Source organism: Bombus huntii, chromosome 5 (genome assembly GCF_024542735.1).
Source record: "Bombus huntii isolate Logan2020A chromosome 5, iyBomHunt1.1, whole genome shotgun sequence".
NCBI lineage: Eukaryota > Metazoa > Arthropoda > Insecta > Hymenoptera > Apidae > Bombus > Bombus huntii.
The window spans coordinates 5,123,748-5,139,836 of record NC_066242.1 but is presented as its reverse complement, the minus strand read 5'-3'; the positions used below and the strand labels follow the sequence as shown (position 1 = coordinate 5,139,836).

Genomic DNA, 16,089 nt, shown 5'->3' with positions numbered 1-16,089 from the left:
CATATACGAATTATACGATATACTTCAAGTATATCTATAATACATACATATCTCATACAGTTTCCTGAATTTTTACAAGTATAATTCAAGTGTGAATTGCAATGAATTTGCATTGTATATGAATTGCAAAATTACGATTGTTTAAAATATTTACATAAATCCTAAATACTTATTTAATAAAACAAAAAGATAAAACTGAAATATATGAAATCATATTGTAAATGTAACTTACAAATATATATACTTATAAGTATATTAGATGATGAATTTAACTTTTTAAATTCTGTTATATTAGGTTATATTGTATTGCCACAAATACCAGTATTGTATAAAAATTGTTATTAAACTTAGGAAAATGATTTTATCTGAAATCATGCTTAATTCAAGAAAATCTTTATGTAGCCAGTAAGTAATTTATAATATATAACTTTAACCAAGCATATAAAAATAATGATCCAAAATATTTTTGTTGAACAGTTTAATATTTTATTGTACAAACAAAATGTATAGATCACATTTAAGAAAGTTTTATAACTATCAAACATTTTATCGATGTTATAAAAAGGAATCAAAAATTAAACCCCAATCTGATACATCTTATAATGTAAGTAATTAATCAAAATTTGATTTTACGAGGGATGCAAATCAGTCAGATCTAATCTCATTTTATTATTTTTTCATTGAAGTTCAATATCGATAAAAATAATCTCAGAGAAGTAAATAACTCTATGCAGGTAAATATAACATAATTATAATATGAAACATGTAATCATAATATGAAATAGAAATTGTATAATTAAGTATGTAGCATACTATTTCTTTTTTTAAAATGTAGTGTAGTGTAGTATATAAACATACTAACAGCAAAATTATCATAATAGAAACAGAAAGAGCAAGATACAAATGTACCGAATTTTAACGATTTTGCAATTAGGAAAACAAGTAAGTATGATAAAATAATATCAATTTCCTTTAATTAATGAATAATATACAAATGTATGTTGTACAGATATTATATAAAATTAAATTTCAATAATATTTTCATTTCAAATTTCAGGTCTTGAAAAAATTCATCCATATCCTAAGCAAAATCTTGACCTTATTTATAGTGCTGTATATAGAGAATTCAATAAGTTATGCATATCATATACATATTCAGTAATAAAAGGGAAAATTAATAAAATGAAGTGTACTATTGATGTCACATGGCCTTATGAAGCATCCTTTTGCAATATAGCATCAAACAAAAAGAAAGCTGCACATGATGCAGCATTAATGTGTTTAGATTGGCTATATATGAATGGGAAAATTAAAGATTTTAAACCTATATTATATGATAATAAAAGTAAACATAGTTTTTGTGAATCTCAACGATCTGTTAATATTAATCTTTCACCAGAGTTCACAAGTAAAATACAATCTTTGATTGATACTTTTAATAATGTAAGGTTTATAAGTAACAGAAGTGTTTGTTTAATACTTATAAATATCTTAATTTGTTTATTATGATTATTTGTAGGAAGTAAAATCTATAATAACAATACCATGTGCTACTGAACTTAATGAAGACAGTTCGGAAAAAGAATCGGAAGATAATCTTTCATTAGATGATGATTTTGCTGAAATGCATAGTAATCATTCAATAAGGAATGTAAAAACAAGATATAAAGACATAACAGATTTGCCTATTATTAATTATAAGTATGTATTTATATATCTATACATAACATTTATTATCAAATTATTTATTGCTTAAAAACTTCTTTCAGGGAAGAAATACTTAATGCTTTAGAAAATAACCAGGTTTTGATAATTAAAGGAGACACTGGTTGTGGCAAAAGTACCCAAGTTCCACAGTTCATACTGGATAAATACATAAAACAAAATAATACACATGAATGTAATATAGTTGTGTCAGAACCTCGTAGAATATCAGCTATTTCTTTGACTGAACGTGTTGCGTTTGAAAGGGATGAAAAAATAGGCGATAAAATAGGTTATCATGTCCGTTTTGATAATAAAACGCCAAGAACAAGTGGCTCAATTTTATATTGCACAACTGGCATACTCCTGCAAAAATTAAGACATAATTCTACATTAAAAGGAGTATCACACGTAATTATAGATGAAGCTCATGAAAGAAGTCTACAAACAGATATGTTGCTAATGTTATTTAAAGATATGTTGGAACACAATCCACATGTAAAACTTATAGTTATGTCTGCAAGTATAAACACAGATGTATTCCAACAATATTTTTCCACCACAGTTATTGATGTCCCTGGAGAATTACATCATGTAAAAATGCATTTTTTGGATGATATTGATTTTTTAAATGAGAACTCATCAAATCAGAATACTCCTATGAAAATAGAAATTCCTTTCAATAACATAGTGAGTCTAATACAGTGGATTATTAAAGATAAACCACCTGGAGCTATTTTATGTTTTCTCCCCGGTTGGAAAGAAATTAAGGAGTTATATAACATGCTCCAATATAAAATTAGTAATTTATTAATATTACCACTTCATTCTAAAGTTTCAAATAATGACCAGCAAAAGGTTTTCAGATCAGCTCCTGATAATATTACAAAGATTATTTTAGCTACAGATATAGCTGAAACTGGTATTACCATCCGAGATATAAAATATGTTATAGATACTGCTGTTAAGAGAGAAGTAAGATGGAATAAACAGAAGCTTCTATCCAGCTTAGATTTTAGTCTAATATCACAAGCTAGTATTTGTCAGAGGTAGTTTTTATTTTATGCAACGTTGTGATTTTATTTTCAAAGAAAGAAAAGATTAAAATATATTTTTATTAATATTTAGGAAAGGAAGAGCTGGACGTGTAAAATCTGGTGAAAGTTATCACTTAATTACTCGAAAACAATATAATGAATTAGATCTATATCCGAGACCGGAGATATTAAAAATTCCATTGGAAGAAGCAATTATTATTAGTAAAACATTATCTGATAAGAAAGCATTGGATTTCTTTAATAATATGATTGATCCACCGAATATTAGTTCAATAATTTCTGCTGTAAATAATTTGAAAATTTCTGGCTTTCTCGATAAGGATGAAAATTTTACAAGTTTGGGCGAACGTGTTTCGTATATTTCGTTGCATCCGAATTTAAGTAAAGCTGCAGTACTTTCCTGCGTTTTGCAGTATGTAAAAATTTACATTGTTGCTAGAAGATATTCTTATTTTTCCATATATTTTATACTACATATTTATGTTTATATTTTTAAAAAGTTCTTGTTGTATATTTCAGTTTATTTTTTTAGGTGTTTTAATCCTGTGTTATCAATAATTACTACATTTGCTTCTTTTAATGGACCTACTCTTTCGTTAAATGAAATATCAAGTCCCTCTAGAGTTTTGAAAGGAAACGTGTTGGAATTTCACGAAACAAGTGATCATATTGGTATATTAAAATATTTTCAACATATGAAGTACAGTGATAATAACTCGTTATCTGCTGCCATGCAGAATGCTGATCGAATTGAGTTTAAAAAAATCTTTGATGTGACACAAAGTAAGTCTGTTATACATATATGTGAGGAAAAATAATATTTAATATTAGGAATAACTATTGTTTATTCGTAGAGTTGTTTTCGACGTATGTAAATGAACTTGTAAGCAGTGGAATGGTTTCAGAGACATCTAATTTTAAATATTTGAATGCATATTCTGGTAATAATGAATTGATTCGAGCGATCTTATTTGCTGCTACGAATCATTTGATAAAAAGAAATGTTTATGGATATAAAAAAAGATCTTTTACAAACAAAGCAAACATATTAATGACTGAGTTAATATATTTTTTAAAAATACATATAATTATAATATACAAGAAAGGGCTAAAATTTATATAGTTTTCTGCTTTTTAGGGCTAACAAAGTCGTTAAAATTAATAATGGGAGTGTAAATTACAATAGAACAACATGGCCAAGTGAGCTTTTGACTTACATCAATAAGATGGAGTTTGTTAAAAGACATTCTTGTATAGTTTCTGATACTAGTATGATATCACCATTATCGGTCCTATTATTCAGCGAAGCTGATGTTGAGTGTGAAAAGGTATGTTTTTGAATATAACCGTTAATATATGTTTATACAATGCTAAATGCTATTTTCTTACAGATACAAAACAATGTTTCCACCGAAGAAGAACAAATTTGTATTAGGATAAATAACATAAAGAATTTAAATTTGACGTGTAAACCCGAGTTCGTATTTCTATCTATATTTTTTACATGACCAACTTATCTTTTATTTTATACATTGTCTTTTTCCAGAATCGCGGACATGCTATTACAACTTCGAAGTATGTTGTGGGGTATCGTGCATTTTATAATTAAATATGAAGGTAAAAATGGTTACCAAGATAAGCTACAGTTAATTCAACCATTTAGAGACGATTTAATGGTTTTAATTTCAAAAATATTGACGGAATCGTCACGACATATTGACAATACATCAGATGCAAACGAAAATTTAAGAACAAAACATTAGAAAAATTTAAACAATGAACATTTTTGTGACACTGTATCACAGAATCTTTAATTCTATGTTAATATTTAGAAGCAAAAAAAAAAAAACAACTTATCTACTTATATGTAAATATAAATAAATACATATAGTGATGATAAGAATATATAATATAAATATATATATATATAAATATATATAAATATATATATAAATTATAATTTTGATATTTACTTTAATGTTGCTCATTTCCTACCTGTCATTTTTTTACATGTATAAACATAAATTTCTCTATGTGTGTTCTGTAAATCACAGTATAATCTTCGTTGTACAATAATTTATCTATAGTTATGTAAAAATTCAATAGCATTTGTATTTTATAAAATTTCATATAAACGTGCCGATATATTATTCTTTAGCAAACTAATATTTAATACAATACTTACATCCTGTTTCGCTAAAATCCTAAAACCCTGCCAACACCATGTTTCCCGAATTTATGAGAGAGAATATTAAGAATTAGATTCTCAATCCCAAAGTTATTCACGTTAGATTTTAATTATTAATCGCATATACAATATTTGTAACTTCGCCGTCAATACAGTACAAGATATTTGTGATTGTCAAAGCTACTTTCATTAACGTAGCATTAATTTTTAATGAATTATGCTTATACTGATTGTTAGTTTATCTAAATATATCTTTCTGTGATATCAGTCAGAAAACTGATTACGATTGACGTTGAAAATTGCCTTTTACGTATGCAATTTAGTTTTATTGAGAACGCTTTAGCTTCGGTTTAGAAGTAGCCATTGAAAACATTCGATGTAATCGATTAAGTCGTAAGTCTGTGTAAGTACGTTTATATGTTAAATAAAACATTCCATATATATATATATATATATATATATATATATAAATGGATTATAATAGTTATATATATATTATATATAAAAATATTTTATATATATATATAACTATTATAATAATATAATAATATAAAATATATTATATATAGCACTGCTATATTGTTATATTATAGACATTCAATATATTAAAATCTATTTTATATACATCTGGCAGGTACATTGAAGCGTGCGCTTCTGATATGAAAAAGATTACTCTATTACGAGAGGCGAGGCGCGACGATTCTTATTAATATTTTTAAGCTCTAACATATAACAATTATTATTATTTGTTTTGTTTCTATTTGTTTAACAATTATTTTTTATCCTAGAATATAAATATATATGACTATAATAAATTAATAGAATAACGAAAGTACATATATATTAGGATGTAACATACTATAAATATAAAATACATAAATAGGAAATATGTAAAAATCTATTTCGATAATAACAAATACAGTTAACTTTATATTTCGTGATAAATGCCATTATTAAACAAAGCGTAATATTTTGTAACAATAAAGTCAACAATGAGCACCAAATTAAATAAGATAACCATTAATTAAATAAAATGTGAAACATCGGTAAGTAGTCGAGGTCTCCTTTGATGAATATATAAAATGTTATAATCTCTTTTATTTCATGACTAACATGAAAGATAACAATAACAAGTGTATTAATAACATTAAAATTCAAGATTGGATAACTACATGGTGGTGTGAAAACAAAACAACTTTTACGTTGTTTATATAATTTCCTACTTGTGCGTGTTGTAATCAATTCTTTGTATGTCATTTGATATAAAAATTTTTTTTCCGTTTCGTAAGGAAATTACTATCACATCGACTAGCAATTATAAGTTGTAGTATTACAATATTCTAGTAAGAATATCAGTAATCTGTTTAATTATTTATCTATTATATCTTTACCACATAATATTGCACTTCCGGCCACTTCACTATCAAGTTAAATTACGATGGCAATTTCTACGTATCGTCGGCCACAATTCCTTTTTCCTCCTCTAAATGAATTATATATATATATGTCGGGTTCACATTATGATTAGGGTTAGGGGCGTGAAACGAATCTTCATTTGGATTAGACGTTGTTGTTATGCGATAAAGGAGATATTTACTAGTACAAATATGATTATTACAGAATTTGACAAGTAACCGTGGTAATTAGATACTCGAGAAACTAACGACAATGATCCTAGGTTCAATAACGAATCTGCGGTCAACGGGACAACAAAATGCGTTTTCTTCCAAAGTCCAAGTTGTACTCAACTTGCTTGTCTACGGTACAAGTATTATTAAACTAACTCTTTGTTAAAACGTAAAATATTCACCGAGCGTAAAGACGCCATGTAATTCGCTAATGAGACCTCACGAGAAGAATGACTTTCCGTCACGATGATGCTGCAGAGGAAAACTATGATGTGGTGTGTCTAAGGACACGAGATCATCGGATTCGTGGAGAGATGCCTTCGTTCGGAAAGTGAGGGAAATTGACGTTGCTGTTAATTGTTCAATTTCCATGTTGGTGGTTAGAGAAGGATGCTAGCCACCCTTGAGGAAAAGTTGCTAGCGGGAAGCGTCGTTCGCGAGAAAAATAAATTTCCCCTATCTTCCCGTAGTTGGGACAAAGACTGTTTGCCTGTTTGAAGGACTTTAGTTAACTAAATTTTAAGATTTATAACGGGTCCTCAGGCTAGCTGAACATGTACTGTGGAGATGCATCGACATTTGGTAATCATCTTACTCGAAGAATAGGGTCTGCGTGTGGCGAGCCACGGAACAGAAACCGTTGAAATGTTTACTGTCGAGTGCCGCTACAACTATTTCTTTTTAAGGAGAACTATACTATTACTACATACCTTTGTTAGACAAAACGTTCATCCCTTGATCGCGGCTACGTTCGGCGACTGGTTGTCGCCTCGAGCCCAAGCTCATTATCACAAGTCTCGAACAAATACAATCGGATTGAATGACGAAAATTGCTTAATTACGGCTGTGATAGAATCTAGATTACAGTGTTAAGGGATTTTCCTAAAGTTCCAAAGGGAAGGCTCCGTTGTCCTTTCATCTCCGACATATATATATATATCCTTCTTAGTAGAATATAAGGGATACGATTAAATAAATCTTCCCTGAAATTTAGTAACCCTTTTCATAACATATGATATAAGTATATCAAGAGTCGGTAAACTAGTAAATGCGAAGTAGTTTACTTTCAGATTTACTCAGACTTAATATCAGTAATTAAACTGTACATTTACCCGTTTAGAGAACTTTCAAACGCGTCTGTCACGTTTTATCAATTAAGTAAAAAGGAATTTACGCATAGTTATCCTTAGATTAAGAAAACCAGTTCATTAAACAAAAATAGTAAAAAATCAGTAAAAGATAATTCTATACATTCAAGAAACTTCTATTTATGTTTCTACTTAAAATCTAGGACTGTCTGTAAAAGATACAATGTAATGTGCAGAAGTAATAGAAACATGAAAGTACTGGCCCTTAAACGCGTTATTAAACAATACTAATTATGTCTTTTGTGAGAATGTTTGTGAATTGCCACTATTGTGAAAATATCTATCCACGTAGATAGATGGCAATTTAATTTTGATTTTTACTCATTCTGAGTGTATTTAGTACTGTATATCCAAGTCATTTCATTCATTTTACTATATAGTCTTTGAAAAAGAAAAAAAAGCAAGACGTAAAAAATTCTATAATTACCATCACAATCATCAATTGCAACCTCTAAACAGGTACAATAATTATACTACAATTTATGCTAATCAATTCTTTGCTACACGATATCGAAATAACAGAAAAACAATACAACTTTACTCATCAAACAGCTTTACGATTAAATTGGCTCTCTAGTTCCACATGGCGGAAGAACCGTGATGAAACTCTCAGTCTCGCTATCGCTGGTGCTAAAGTTTGCCCTTTCTAAAACACCGTTCTCATTCCTGGTACAAAACGGTTGAAGGTACGTGTGCTTCATTCCAATTTCCACGCCTGAGAGTCTGCGGAAATTTCCAAAGAAGACACTGTCTGTTCCAACGCTTTCGGCGCCGCTTTCGCTCGCACCGTCACATACGGATTCTGTCTCGTCGGTTTCCGAAACGCTGCTCACCTCGTGTTTCAGTAGCTGTTTGTGCGAGCCATTGCTGTCTGTGCTGCTTAAGTATCCGCTATCTTCTACTTTCATTCGTGGCTGCTGATAACCGGATAAATGACTCGTGGAATTGCTGGTCGATTCGCAGTTTCTGGAAGGTTTTGTCAGATGCTTTTTGTAAGTTTGAGGTTCGCTGTTCCTCCTCTGGTTATCCTGTTTACAATACTGATCGAACAACTTCTTTTTATCTTTATGACTACGAGGATTGCTCCATGATGCAGAAACGTTGGACTTTGACTTGCCTCGCGTGCAATTGCTTCTGATTTGGTCTTCCAATTGGTGTTTGCACCTTGTCATCGATTCCTCGGGCAATTGAAACTTGCAGGAGTAAGAACAATCAGTGGTCCCTACGTGGGTGTGTTCAAGCGGGACAGGAGCACCGTTGCTGGTCGTAGGGTCACCCGCTTCGGCAGGACTCCTGTCCCAGCAGTTTTTTGACAGAGAGTTTGATGGTAATTTCGCGTCCTTCACACGGCGCGGAGGTTTCGGATGCTGATAGATGTCCTCCATAGGTGGTAACGGTACCACGTCAGGTTGGTTGCTCGGTTGTCGTTGCCTCTTCAACTGTCTGGTCTCTGGCGTTAAATACTTACACTTCTTCCAGGACATAGAGTCATCCAAATGGCCATTTAGCGATTTGGTGCTGTTAGACAAGTCTCTGGGACACGACTTCAGTCTAGCTTCGTAGATTTCTCGAAGGCTACCGTAGCCACGTTGCAAACACGAGCCATTTTTCGACGAGTCTTGATCGCGAAAACTGCCTTTGCTTTTAAGGAGGATTTGAGCAGGTCTTTCCAGAGAGTCCACGTAGATCTCATCAGGAACGTCCTTTTCGTAGTTTACGTCGTCATTGATCTTCAATTTCATCGGTTTCCTATCCAACGTGTCTGGCTCGTATTCAGATTCATCCTGCTTGACGTAGTTCTTCGGGGAATCTTGAACCTTGATAGTTAAATGACCAGGATTCTCGGGCTCGTATTGAATTTCTGGCCCAGAATCGTCGCTACAGGCTGGACTATCATAACCGTCGTTCACGTACACTTCGCTAACAAGCGAGTAACTTTCCGATTTTTGCGAAGAAATTAGCTCGGGCAGGCTATTGTAATAGCTTCTTTCGAGGATATCCTTGTTCAGTTTATTCGGTACCATCATTTCACCGGTCCTAGTGTTAATCACAGCGTTTTGCATCGTCAGTTCCTCGTCCATTGGCAGAGCGGTGGATAATGCTGGACTCGATTGATCGGTCGATTCTGGCGAAGTAGACGACTTTCTGCTAGATTTCGACCGTTCTAAACTATCCACTTCATAATCCGTGATGTTGCCTGATCTCGAATGATGTTCTAGTACCTTTGCATCGACCATTTCGCGGATCACGGCATCCATTATACGTTTTGCCGTATTTTTAGCACCTGGAAGCTCATTGATCATATCCGGTAGCTCCTTTTTCGATCGTGTTGTATTTTCATTGAATTTATTCGCTTGTTTTCCAAGTGAACTCTCCTTGACAGCCATTCTCTCTTCCATTTTATTATCTTCGTCCTTAGGGACTACGATTCTCTCCTCTTCAGCTTCTGTTTTCTCCACCGTCTCTTTCTTCAACGTTGCGTCCTCTTCCATCTGTTTAATGAACGAATTTTCGATGGCATTCCTTACTCTGGCATTAATGACATCGTTGCCATTACTGACCGAACAATCCTTGTTCCTCGACGAATAATAGTTCGATTCCTCGAACATCGACTTGGTCGAACGTTTTGAAACGCTATGCCGATCGCCTGTCTCCAGGATTTCGCTTCTTGCGACGTTTTGAAACGTTTTCAGCATCGGTGGATTATCCTTCCACGAAGAAAGGAGTTTTCCTGTTAAACCTTTCACGTCCGTGTCGAATTCTCGTTTGGCCAGCTCTTTTAAATACTCCAAATTCTTGTTGAAGGTTTTAGTATTTTCCTGAAGCGCTTTCCGAGCTTCCTCCGCGTCTCGCCAACGTCGTTGAGGCGTTGATCTGACGTCCTCTAACCACGCGCGAACTTTACTCTCACCTGGATTCGTTTGATCAGGTTCCGGAAGCGCAGGCGTGTCCCTGAACGAGTTTGTGCAACCTGGGCATCCGGTGCATCGTTGAGACTTCCGTGACTTCGTAATAGAACTCTGAGCCGAATTCGAAGCTGATTGTTGCTGATTTTTCGTGGTGTCGCAGTGCTCCGTGTTCATTTCTTCTTCCGGTATACCTGAATCGTGGATAGAAGAAATATTGGATATTTTGAATTAGTTGAGAATCGTTTCCTGTCACCTTCCCTGATCGTTAAGTTAAAATAGAGAAAAAGAAACTGTCAACTAACCGACGAGAGTAGGGACGAATCTCTTTGCGGCCATTTTGTGCTTCGCGATAGAGATAACTTCCCGAATTTTGAGAAGGAACTCGATGGCTGCTGGAGGGGGCGCCTAGAAAGATGCCCGGCTGTTTAAATTATCTCGCAGTTATCAAAATATAGGAAATCAGTTTTTCACCAGAGAATCTATTTCATCTCGTATCTACAGAAGTTATGGGAAAGCTTACAAGCAACAATTGTCTGTCGAAATAAGCGGGGTTGAAGTACAGTTTTCTTCTCTGAGCCCCGGGCAACACCGGCACATCCTGTTGATGCGGATTATCCGCGGTTTCCACGACTCGTACATCCTCTTCTGGCAGTCTTTCACCTAGAATCGATCCAGTTCCAAAGCAACCCTCAGATTGTTCCATGTAAATGCAATGGGGATGAACAATAGCCGAAGTAATCTGTTTGTACATAGAAGATGATTTTCACGCTCCAAAGCTTCTTTGAATTGATTTAAAATAAAAATTAAGACTGCAGGAGAAGAACACGTTAAGTCACATTTCCTATCTTTTTGCAAGGAAACAGTAATAAGATATTTGGTATATCAATTCTATGTTATCAAAATTGTCTTTTATGTGGGTTTGGAGATAAACACGTGTTTTTACCATTCTCTCCAAAGTATTCTTTGTTTTCATAACCGTATAACACGTCGTCGATTCGCCAATTATTTGAAAGCTATTTGAAAGATCCCTGCGTTCAACAAGTTGTCGTTATTTTCAACTATGTCATTATTAAAACCCTTCTGCTTAATCAAGAAACGATATTGAAATTAGGAAACCAAGAAATGTGTTTACGATGTTTTTCTCTTGCGATTTTCAGATAGAATACTTTAAAGGTAGCTTCACCAACATTTTCAAATCCCTGTTCACCGTCGCTTGGTGGCAGATCATCGCCAAGATCACTCTCCGTTAAGCCGCTGTTCGTATCGCTCTCGAAGTGTCTCGAAGCAGCGAGCAAAGGATTGTTCTTCACCAATCCACTAACTTCTCGGCCAGGAGTCAAGCTTATTTCCGGCTCCTCGACGATTTTCCTCCTAGTCTTTTTGCTATGAAGATACAAGGACACGCTCGCAACGTAGATCAAGGCAAGAATCACGGACGAAAGACCGATGGCCGTGTATTCCGTGGCGGAAAGGCCTTGTGAGAGTTGTGTCGTCGAAGAGAACATCACTTCTCGAACATCTGCAGAGAGACAAAAAGAAAGGAGCACAGTTTTAGAATGTACCGTGATAGATTTCTTTTTAATATTTACAATTATATCGCTGGTGAACTCGTAGAATCTCTCCAAACCCAATACATTGATGATATTCACTTCTAATCGAGTTATATATTATACGATATATATAATATATAATATATAATATAAAGACATAATATATAAGATGTTTCTTGTAGCCTCGCATATGCACGTTGCGTACGGGACGTTTACGACGTGTACGCCTCTACACACGCACAACTATAACCAGAAATGCGCTACAGTGGTATCGACAGATTTTTGCAAATATCTCGGAAACCAAGCGAAACCGAAGGTCGTATGTATAGGAGAAAGTTGTTCAAAGTGTTGATTTTTATAACATATTCAGAAATCATCGAAATCGTAGAGAACGGTTCTACGAGTTCACCGTATTAGTCGTTTGTAATCAAATGTTATAAATAATATTAAAACGATATTTATTGTAATATTTAATATAGAATAATATTATAAAATAATATGTAACGTACGATTGAAATATTAATTATTAGGCTATTGATTGTGGACGATAACTTAGGTAAAGAGAACAATTGCGTGCTATATCAAAGCAGAAATCATTATTTTCTCCGCGTTTCTACGTCCCGCAATTGAAATTTCCATTTTTATGAAAGAATTTATTTTCGTTCGATCACGGGATATGTTGAATACCGACTACTTTTAGACGGTGAACCAGCGACCCTGAAAGCCACGCACGGGGTGAAGACGCTGGGAAGCTTCGACTTCGGCGAGGCGTCTCTGCAGACGAGTTTGGCCGTCACTACTCGACCCTCAGCTGCCGCTCTTAGTCCCGTTTCACCTATCCACTGAAACAAAATCGTTCGAATTAAATTATTCTGTTAAAAGCAGAGGAGTTCAATGCCAGAGGAAATTCTTTTTTTTTTTTAAGAAGAAGCAACACGCAAAAGGGCAAGCAATAGATGAATAAGGAAATACATCGAAGCAAATTTTTCTCTTTTTGTCCCGTTTATATTTTTATGAGGAAGAATTGAACGGAAAGTGCACGAATTTCACCTAACAGTACCGTATATATCGTTGTCCACGTCTTCGGTTTCTCCGGTGCATGAAATTTTAACGTCACGTTCACATTCCGCCGTGGAACGTTTCTGTGAGCGGCTGCCTTCCAAGTTCCTTATTAACCTTACATCAAAGGTTTTACAAGTTTCCAGAAGAAACACTGGACGCCTGTTCTTCGTTCATTTGTCTCGGACAGACCGAGGGACGTTCATTAACCGGTAGGTCGCAAAATTGCGGCACTTGGATGTGCGCAGCTGTATTTCATTCAATCTCGAAAGCTCGCTACTACTAAAAAGCTGCTGTATATAAAAATGCACTTTTTGCATCACAACGCGACAAAAAGGAACGTTGATCGTCGAGCATTTAAAACAGGACACTCTAATCTTTACGTTAAAAATTATTCTTCAGTCTTCCTTAAGGCTTTCGATATTATCAGTGTCGTAAAAGCTAATGTTTCGTTGGTCAGTGTAATTCTCTTAAAATTGTAAAATGCTTAGATGTTCTACACATTGGAATTACAAAAGCTACGAAAATGCAAAGAACACGTGTAACGTATAAAAATATATAAAATATCCAACATAGGCTACACGTTACAATTTTTAACAGCAAAGCAAAAGAATACTCTGACATCTTCAATTTTCGCTCGATATATTTCAATCATTTTCTTTCTTTAAGCCAAAATATTCATCGTATTACATAATTTCTACAAGTGGTGTAACTACATAGAGACTTGTTTCATTCGCTAAATATCATGACGAGCCGTGATATTTTACGTATTTCCGGCTATTAGGCGTATTCTGTGTAATTTTTCACCTTTAAATTATATCGCCTGCTGACAGTGTAATGACTTATTTTACGCAACTAACCTGGAGGAACGTTCTTCCTTCGTCACGAAACAGCCTGAAGGGTGGCTCGGTGTCCGAAAGGTTTCTCAATTCTGACCATCCTGCGCGTCCTAATTGCTGAGCTCCGGTTATACCACACACTGGCGTGCTCACACCTTTGATCGTATAAAAAATTAGTGCTTTCAACGTCGGAGACATTGATCGATTGATAACGACAGAATTACAGAGAGTATGTGTAACGTTCGAGATGATTTTGAGGGTGTAAAATTTCACAATATCCTCCGATTGATTTAACTTACCTTCGAATCGAATTTCTGCATGGGGGTATATTATTTGGCCACGTTGAGGTAAAAACACGTACGGCACCCTTTCGATTTGGCCCGTGTTACTGACGAAACCAGCCACGTTGCATTCTGCAAGCATTCAATCGTTCAAACGGAATTATTCGTCTTCTATATTTTGTCTACGATATAAAAATCATGGGCAAGAAACAGAGAATGATAAGTACAGTTTTCTCGATTTTATGATTTTAATCTTAATTTGAAGACAACTTCTCGTTCGTATCTCGTACCTTGTACCTGTAGATGAATTCACAATTTTACAGAATGGTTCTGTAGCTACGAAATATAACGTATATTTCTTTTTTTTATTTTTATTTACTTTCTCCGATCGATACTCCAATACGTACGAAAGAACGAATAGAACTATAAAATAGAATTAGGCAAATCGAAGAATAAGAATTTTACGACTCATTCCGAGGTATCATAGCAAAATATATTTATCGTTTGAAATTCAATGATATTCCATTGATGGTTTCCTCGCGTTTTCTCTAATCCCAAGCGATCTCTCAGGGATACCACATCCATCGACGAACGAACGTGTTCTTGCCGCACAAGTTAACGTTTTTGTCGTGACTGGCAATTTCGTGCGTATGCACGAAAGCACGGCTTGCAGTTTTCAGTCGCGTATCGGTCGCGGTAATCTGAACGCGGTGCAATTATACAGCTCGCTCGAAAATTCGGTATGCTCCGCACGAAGGCACAATGGACAGAGCGCTTCCTTTGATCAGGAAATGTACAAAGGACCACGTATGTTTGTATTTTGTCGAATGCACCGAATCTCGTGAGATGGTCGATCTCTTTGGAGAAAATTGGTCGGGCGCGGTTATACGTTATTTCGTTGACGCGTTTATTTCCTGTAAAGTTAAGTCCTTAATAAAGAAAAAAAAAGAAAAAAAGAATCTTCATCGAGGTAACAGTTAGGAGAAACCAGGTACAAGCAACGTAACGTATCCGTAAATATGTTAATTAACTACTGGTTGCCTCGAATTTTGATATATTCTCTTTGAAGGGCTATTTAATCGGTTGTAAAAAAGGTCTCCTCGTATCATGGAATCGTCGAGGAGCGAATTCCAAGACCGAAGATTCTTAACGTGGCATGATCCGTGTCGAATGTTACGATACCTTACAAAATATGTTGTTTAATTTGTAATTAACAGTTACGAGGTCTCTGTCGGAAAGAAGAGACCGCTCGTTAAAATGTTAATGATTCTGTCGATGGCGAGCGAATTGTCATCGCGAGTAATCTGGTACCTAATAAAACCGGTCTTAGAACGTTTCAGTCAATCTTTTTGCACGATAATGCAAATAAACGGCCACTATCAAATACATATCGTACATCGATATTGAACGGTTTTTACCTTTCAGTTCTTGTCTTCGAAGAAATCTTTAATACTAATATCGTTAATAGAGCGTTCTTTACGAGCATTATTTATCGATACGTTTTTCGTAGAAATAGAGTAAACGGAGAGGGAGAGAGGGAGCCGGTAAACTCGTGCGAGCCGACACGGCTGCAAATTGCGGCGAAGACGGGACCGGTTCCTTAACGAGAGAATGTCATACGATAATGCTTTGCCGTTTATCAAGATTTAAGTGTTTGACGTATCTACTGTGCGGTTCGCTGGTATTCCTGAAAATCAGTGGAACTAGTTATTCCGGAAAATGCCG

General features: G+C 34.5%; 2 protein-coding genes across 4 annotated transcripts; one reads left to right on the top strand and one right to left on the bottom strand.

The window, feature by feature from the left end:
* The first annotated feature begins 37 nt into the window (after positions 1–37).
* LOC126865505 (ATP-dependent RNA helicase DHX30-like) lies at positions 38–4,684 on the top strand. 3 transcript variants are annotated; one of them, XM_050618103.1, is made up of 14 exons: positions 38–91; positions 296–405; positions 478–604; positions 687–734; positions 882–942; positions 1,058–1,443; positions 1,520–1,701; positions 1,770–2,753; positions 2,833–3,174; positions 3,295–3,545; positions 3,617–3,821; positions 3,901–4,090; positions 4,154–4,239; positions 4,309–4,684. In XM_050618103.1, the coding sequence occupies exons 2-14, from the start codon at positions 356–358 to the stop codon at positions 4,523–4,525; spliced, it is 3,129 nt and encodes a 1,042-aa protein (XP_050474060.1). In that variant the 5' UTR covers positions 38–91; positions 296–355; the 3' UTR covers positions 4,526–4,684. The 3 variants fall into 3 exon arrangements, with proteins under 3 accessions (XP_050474060.1, XP_050474061.1, XP_050474059.1); XM_050618104.1 differs by having other exon boundaries at positions 79–217; XM_050618102.1 differs by having other exon boundaries at positions 79–223.
* Positions 4,685–5,525: 841 nt separating this feature from the next.
* Positions 5,526–14,506, bottom strand: LOC126865798 (uncharacterized). The gene is made up of 7 exons (XM_050618695.1): positions 14,383–14,506; positions 14,105–14,238; positions 12,877–13,027; positions 11,823–12,154; positions 11,156–11,374; positions 10,938–11,040; positions 5,526–10,826 (listed from the first exon to the last, which is right to left on the bottom strand). The coding sequence occupies exons 1-7, from the start codon at positions 14,504–14,506 to the stop codon at positions 8,287–8,289; spliced, it is 3,603 nt and encodes a 1,200-aa protein (XP_050474652.1). The 3' UTR covers positions 5,526–8,286.
* Between the last annotated feature and the right edge of the window lie 1,583 nt (positions 14,507–16,089).

Excerpts from the sequence above, each read along its gene's own strand:
- LOC126865505 (XM_050618103.1), top strand. The coding sequence starts at position 356 with ATGATTTTATCTGAAATCATGCTTAATTCAAGAAAATCTTTATGTAGC. Across the intron at positions 3,546-3,616 it reads AATCTTTGATGTGACACAAA|AGTTGTTTTCGACGTATGTA; the intron begins GTAAGTCTGTTA and ends GTTTATTCGTAG. Across the intron at positions 4,091-4,153 it reads CTGATGTTGAGTGTGAAAAG|ATACAAAACAATGTTTCCAC; the intron begins GTATGTTTTTGA and ends ATTTTCTTACAG.
- LOC126865798 (XM_050618695.1), bottom strand. The coding sequence starts at position 14,506 with ATGCTTGCAGAATGCAACGTGGCTGGTTTCGTCAGTAACACGGGCCAA. Across the intron at positions 13,028-14,104 it reads AAGGAAGAACGTTCCTCCAG|TGGATAGGTGAAACGGGACT; the intron begins GTTAGTTGCGTA and ends ATTTTGTTTCAG. Across the intron at positions 11,041-11,155 it reads TCGACAGACAATTGTTGCTT|GCGCCCCCTCCAGCAGCCAT; the intron begins GTAAGCTTTCCC and ends GCATCTTTCTAG.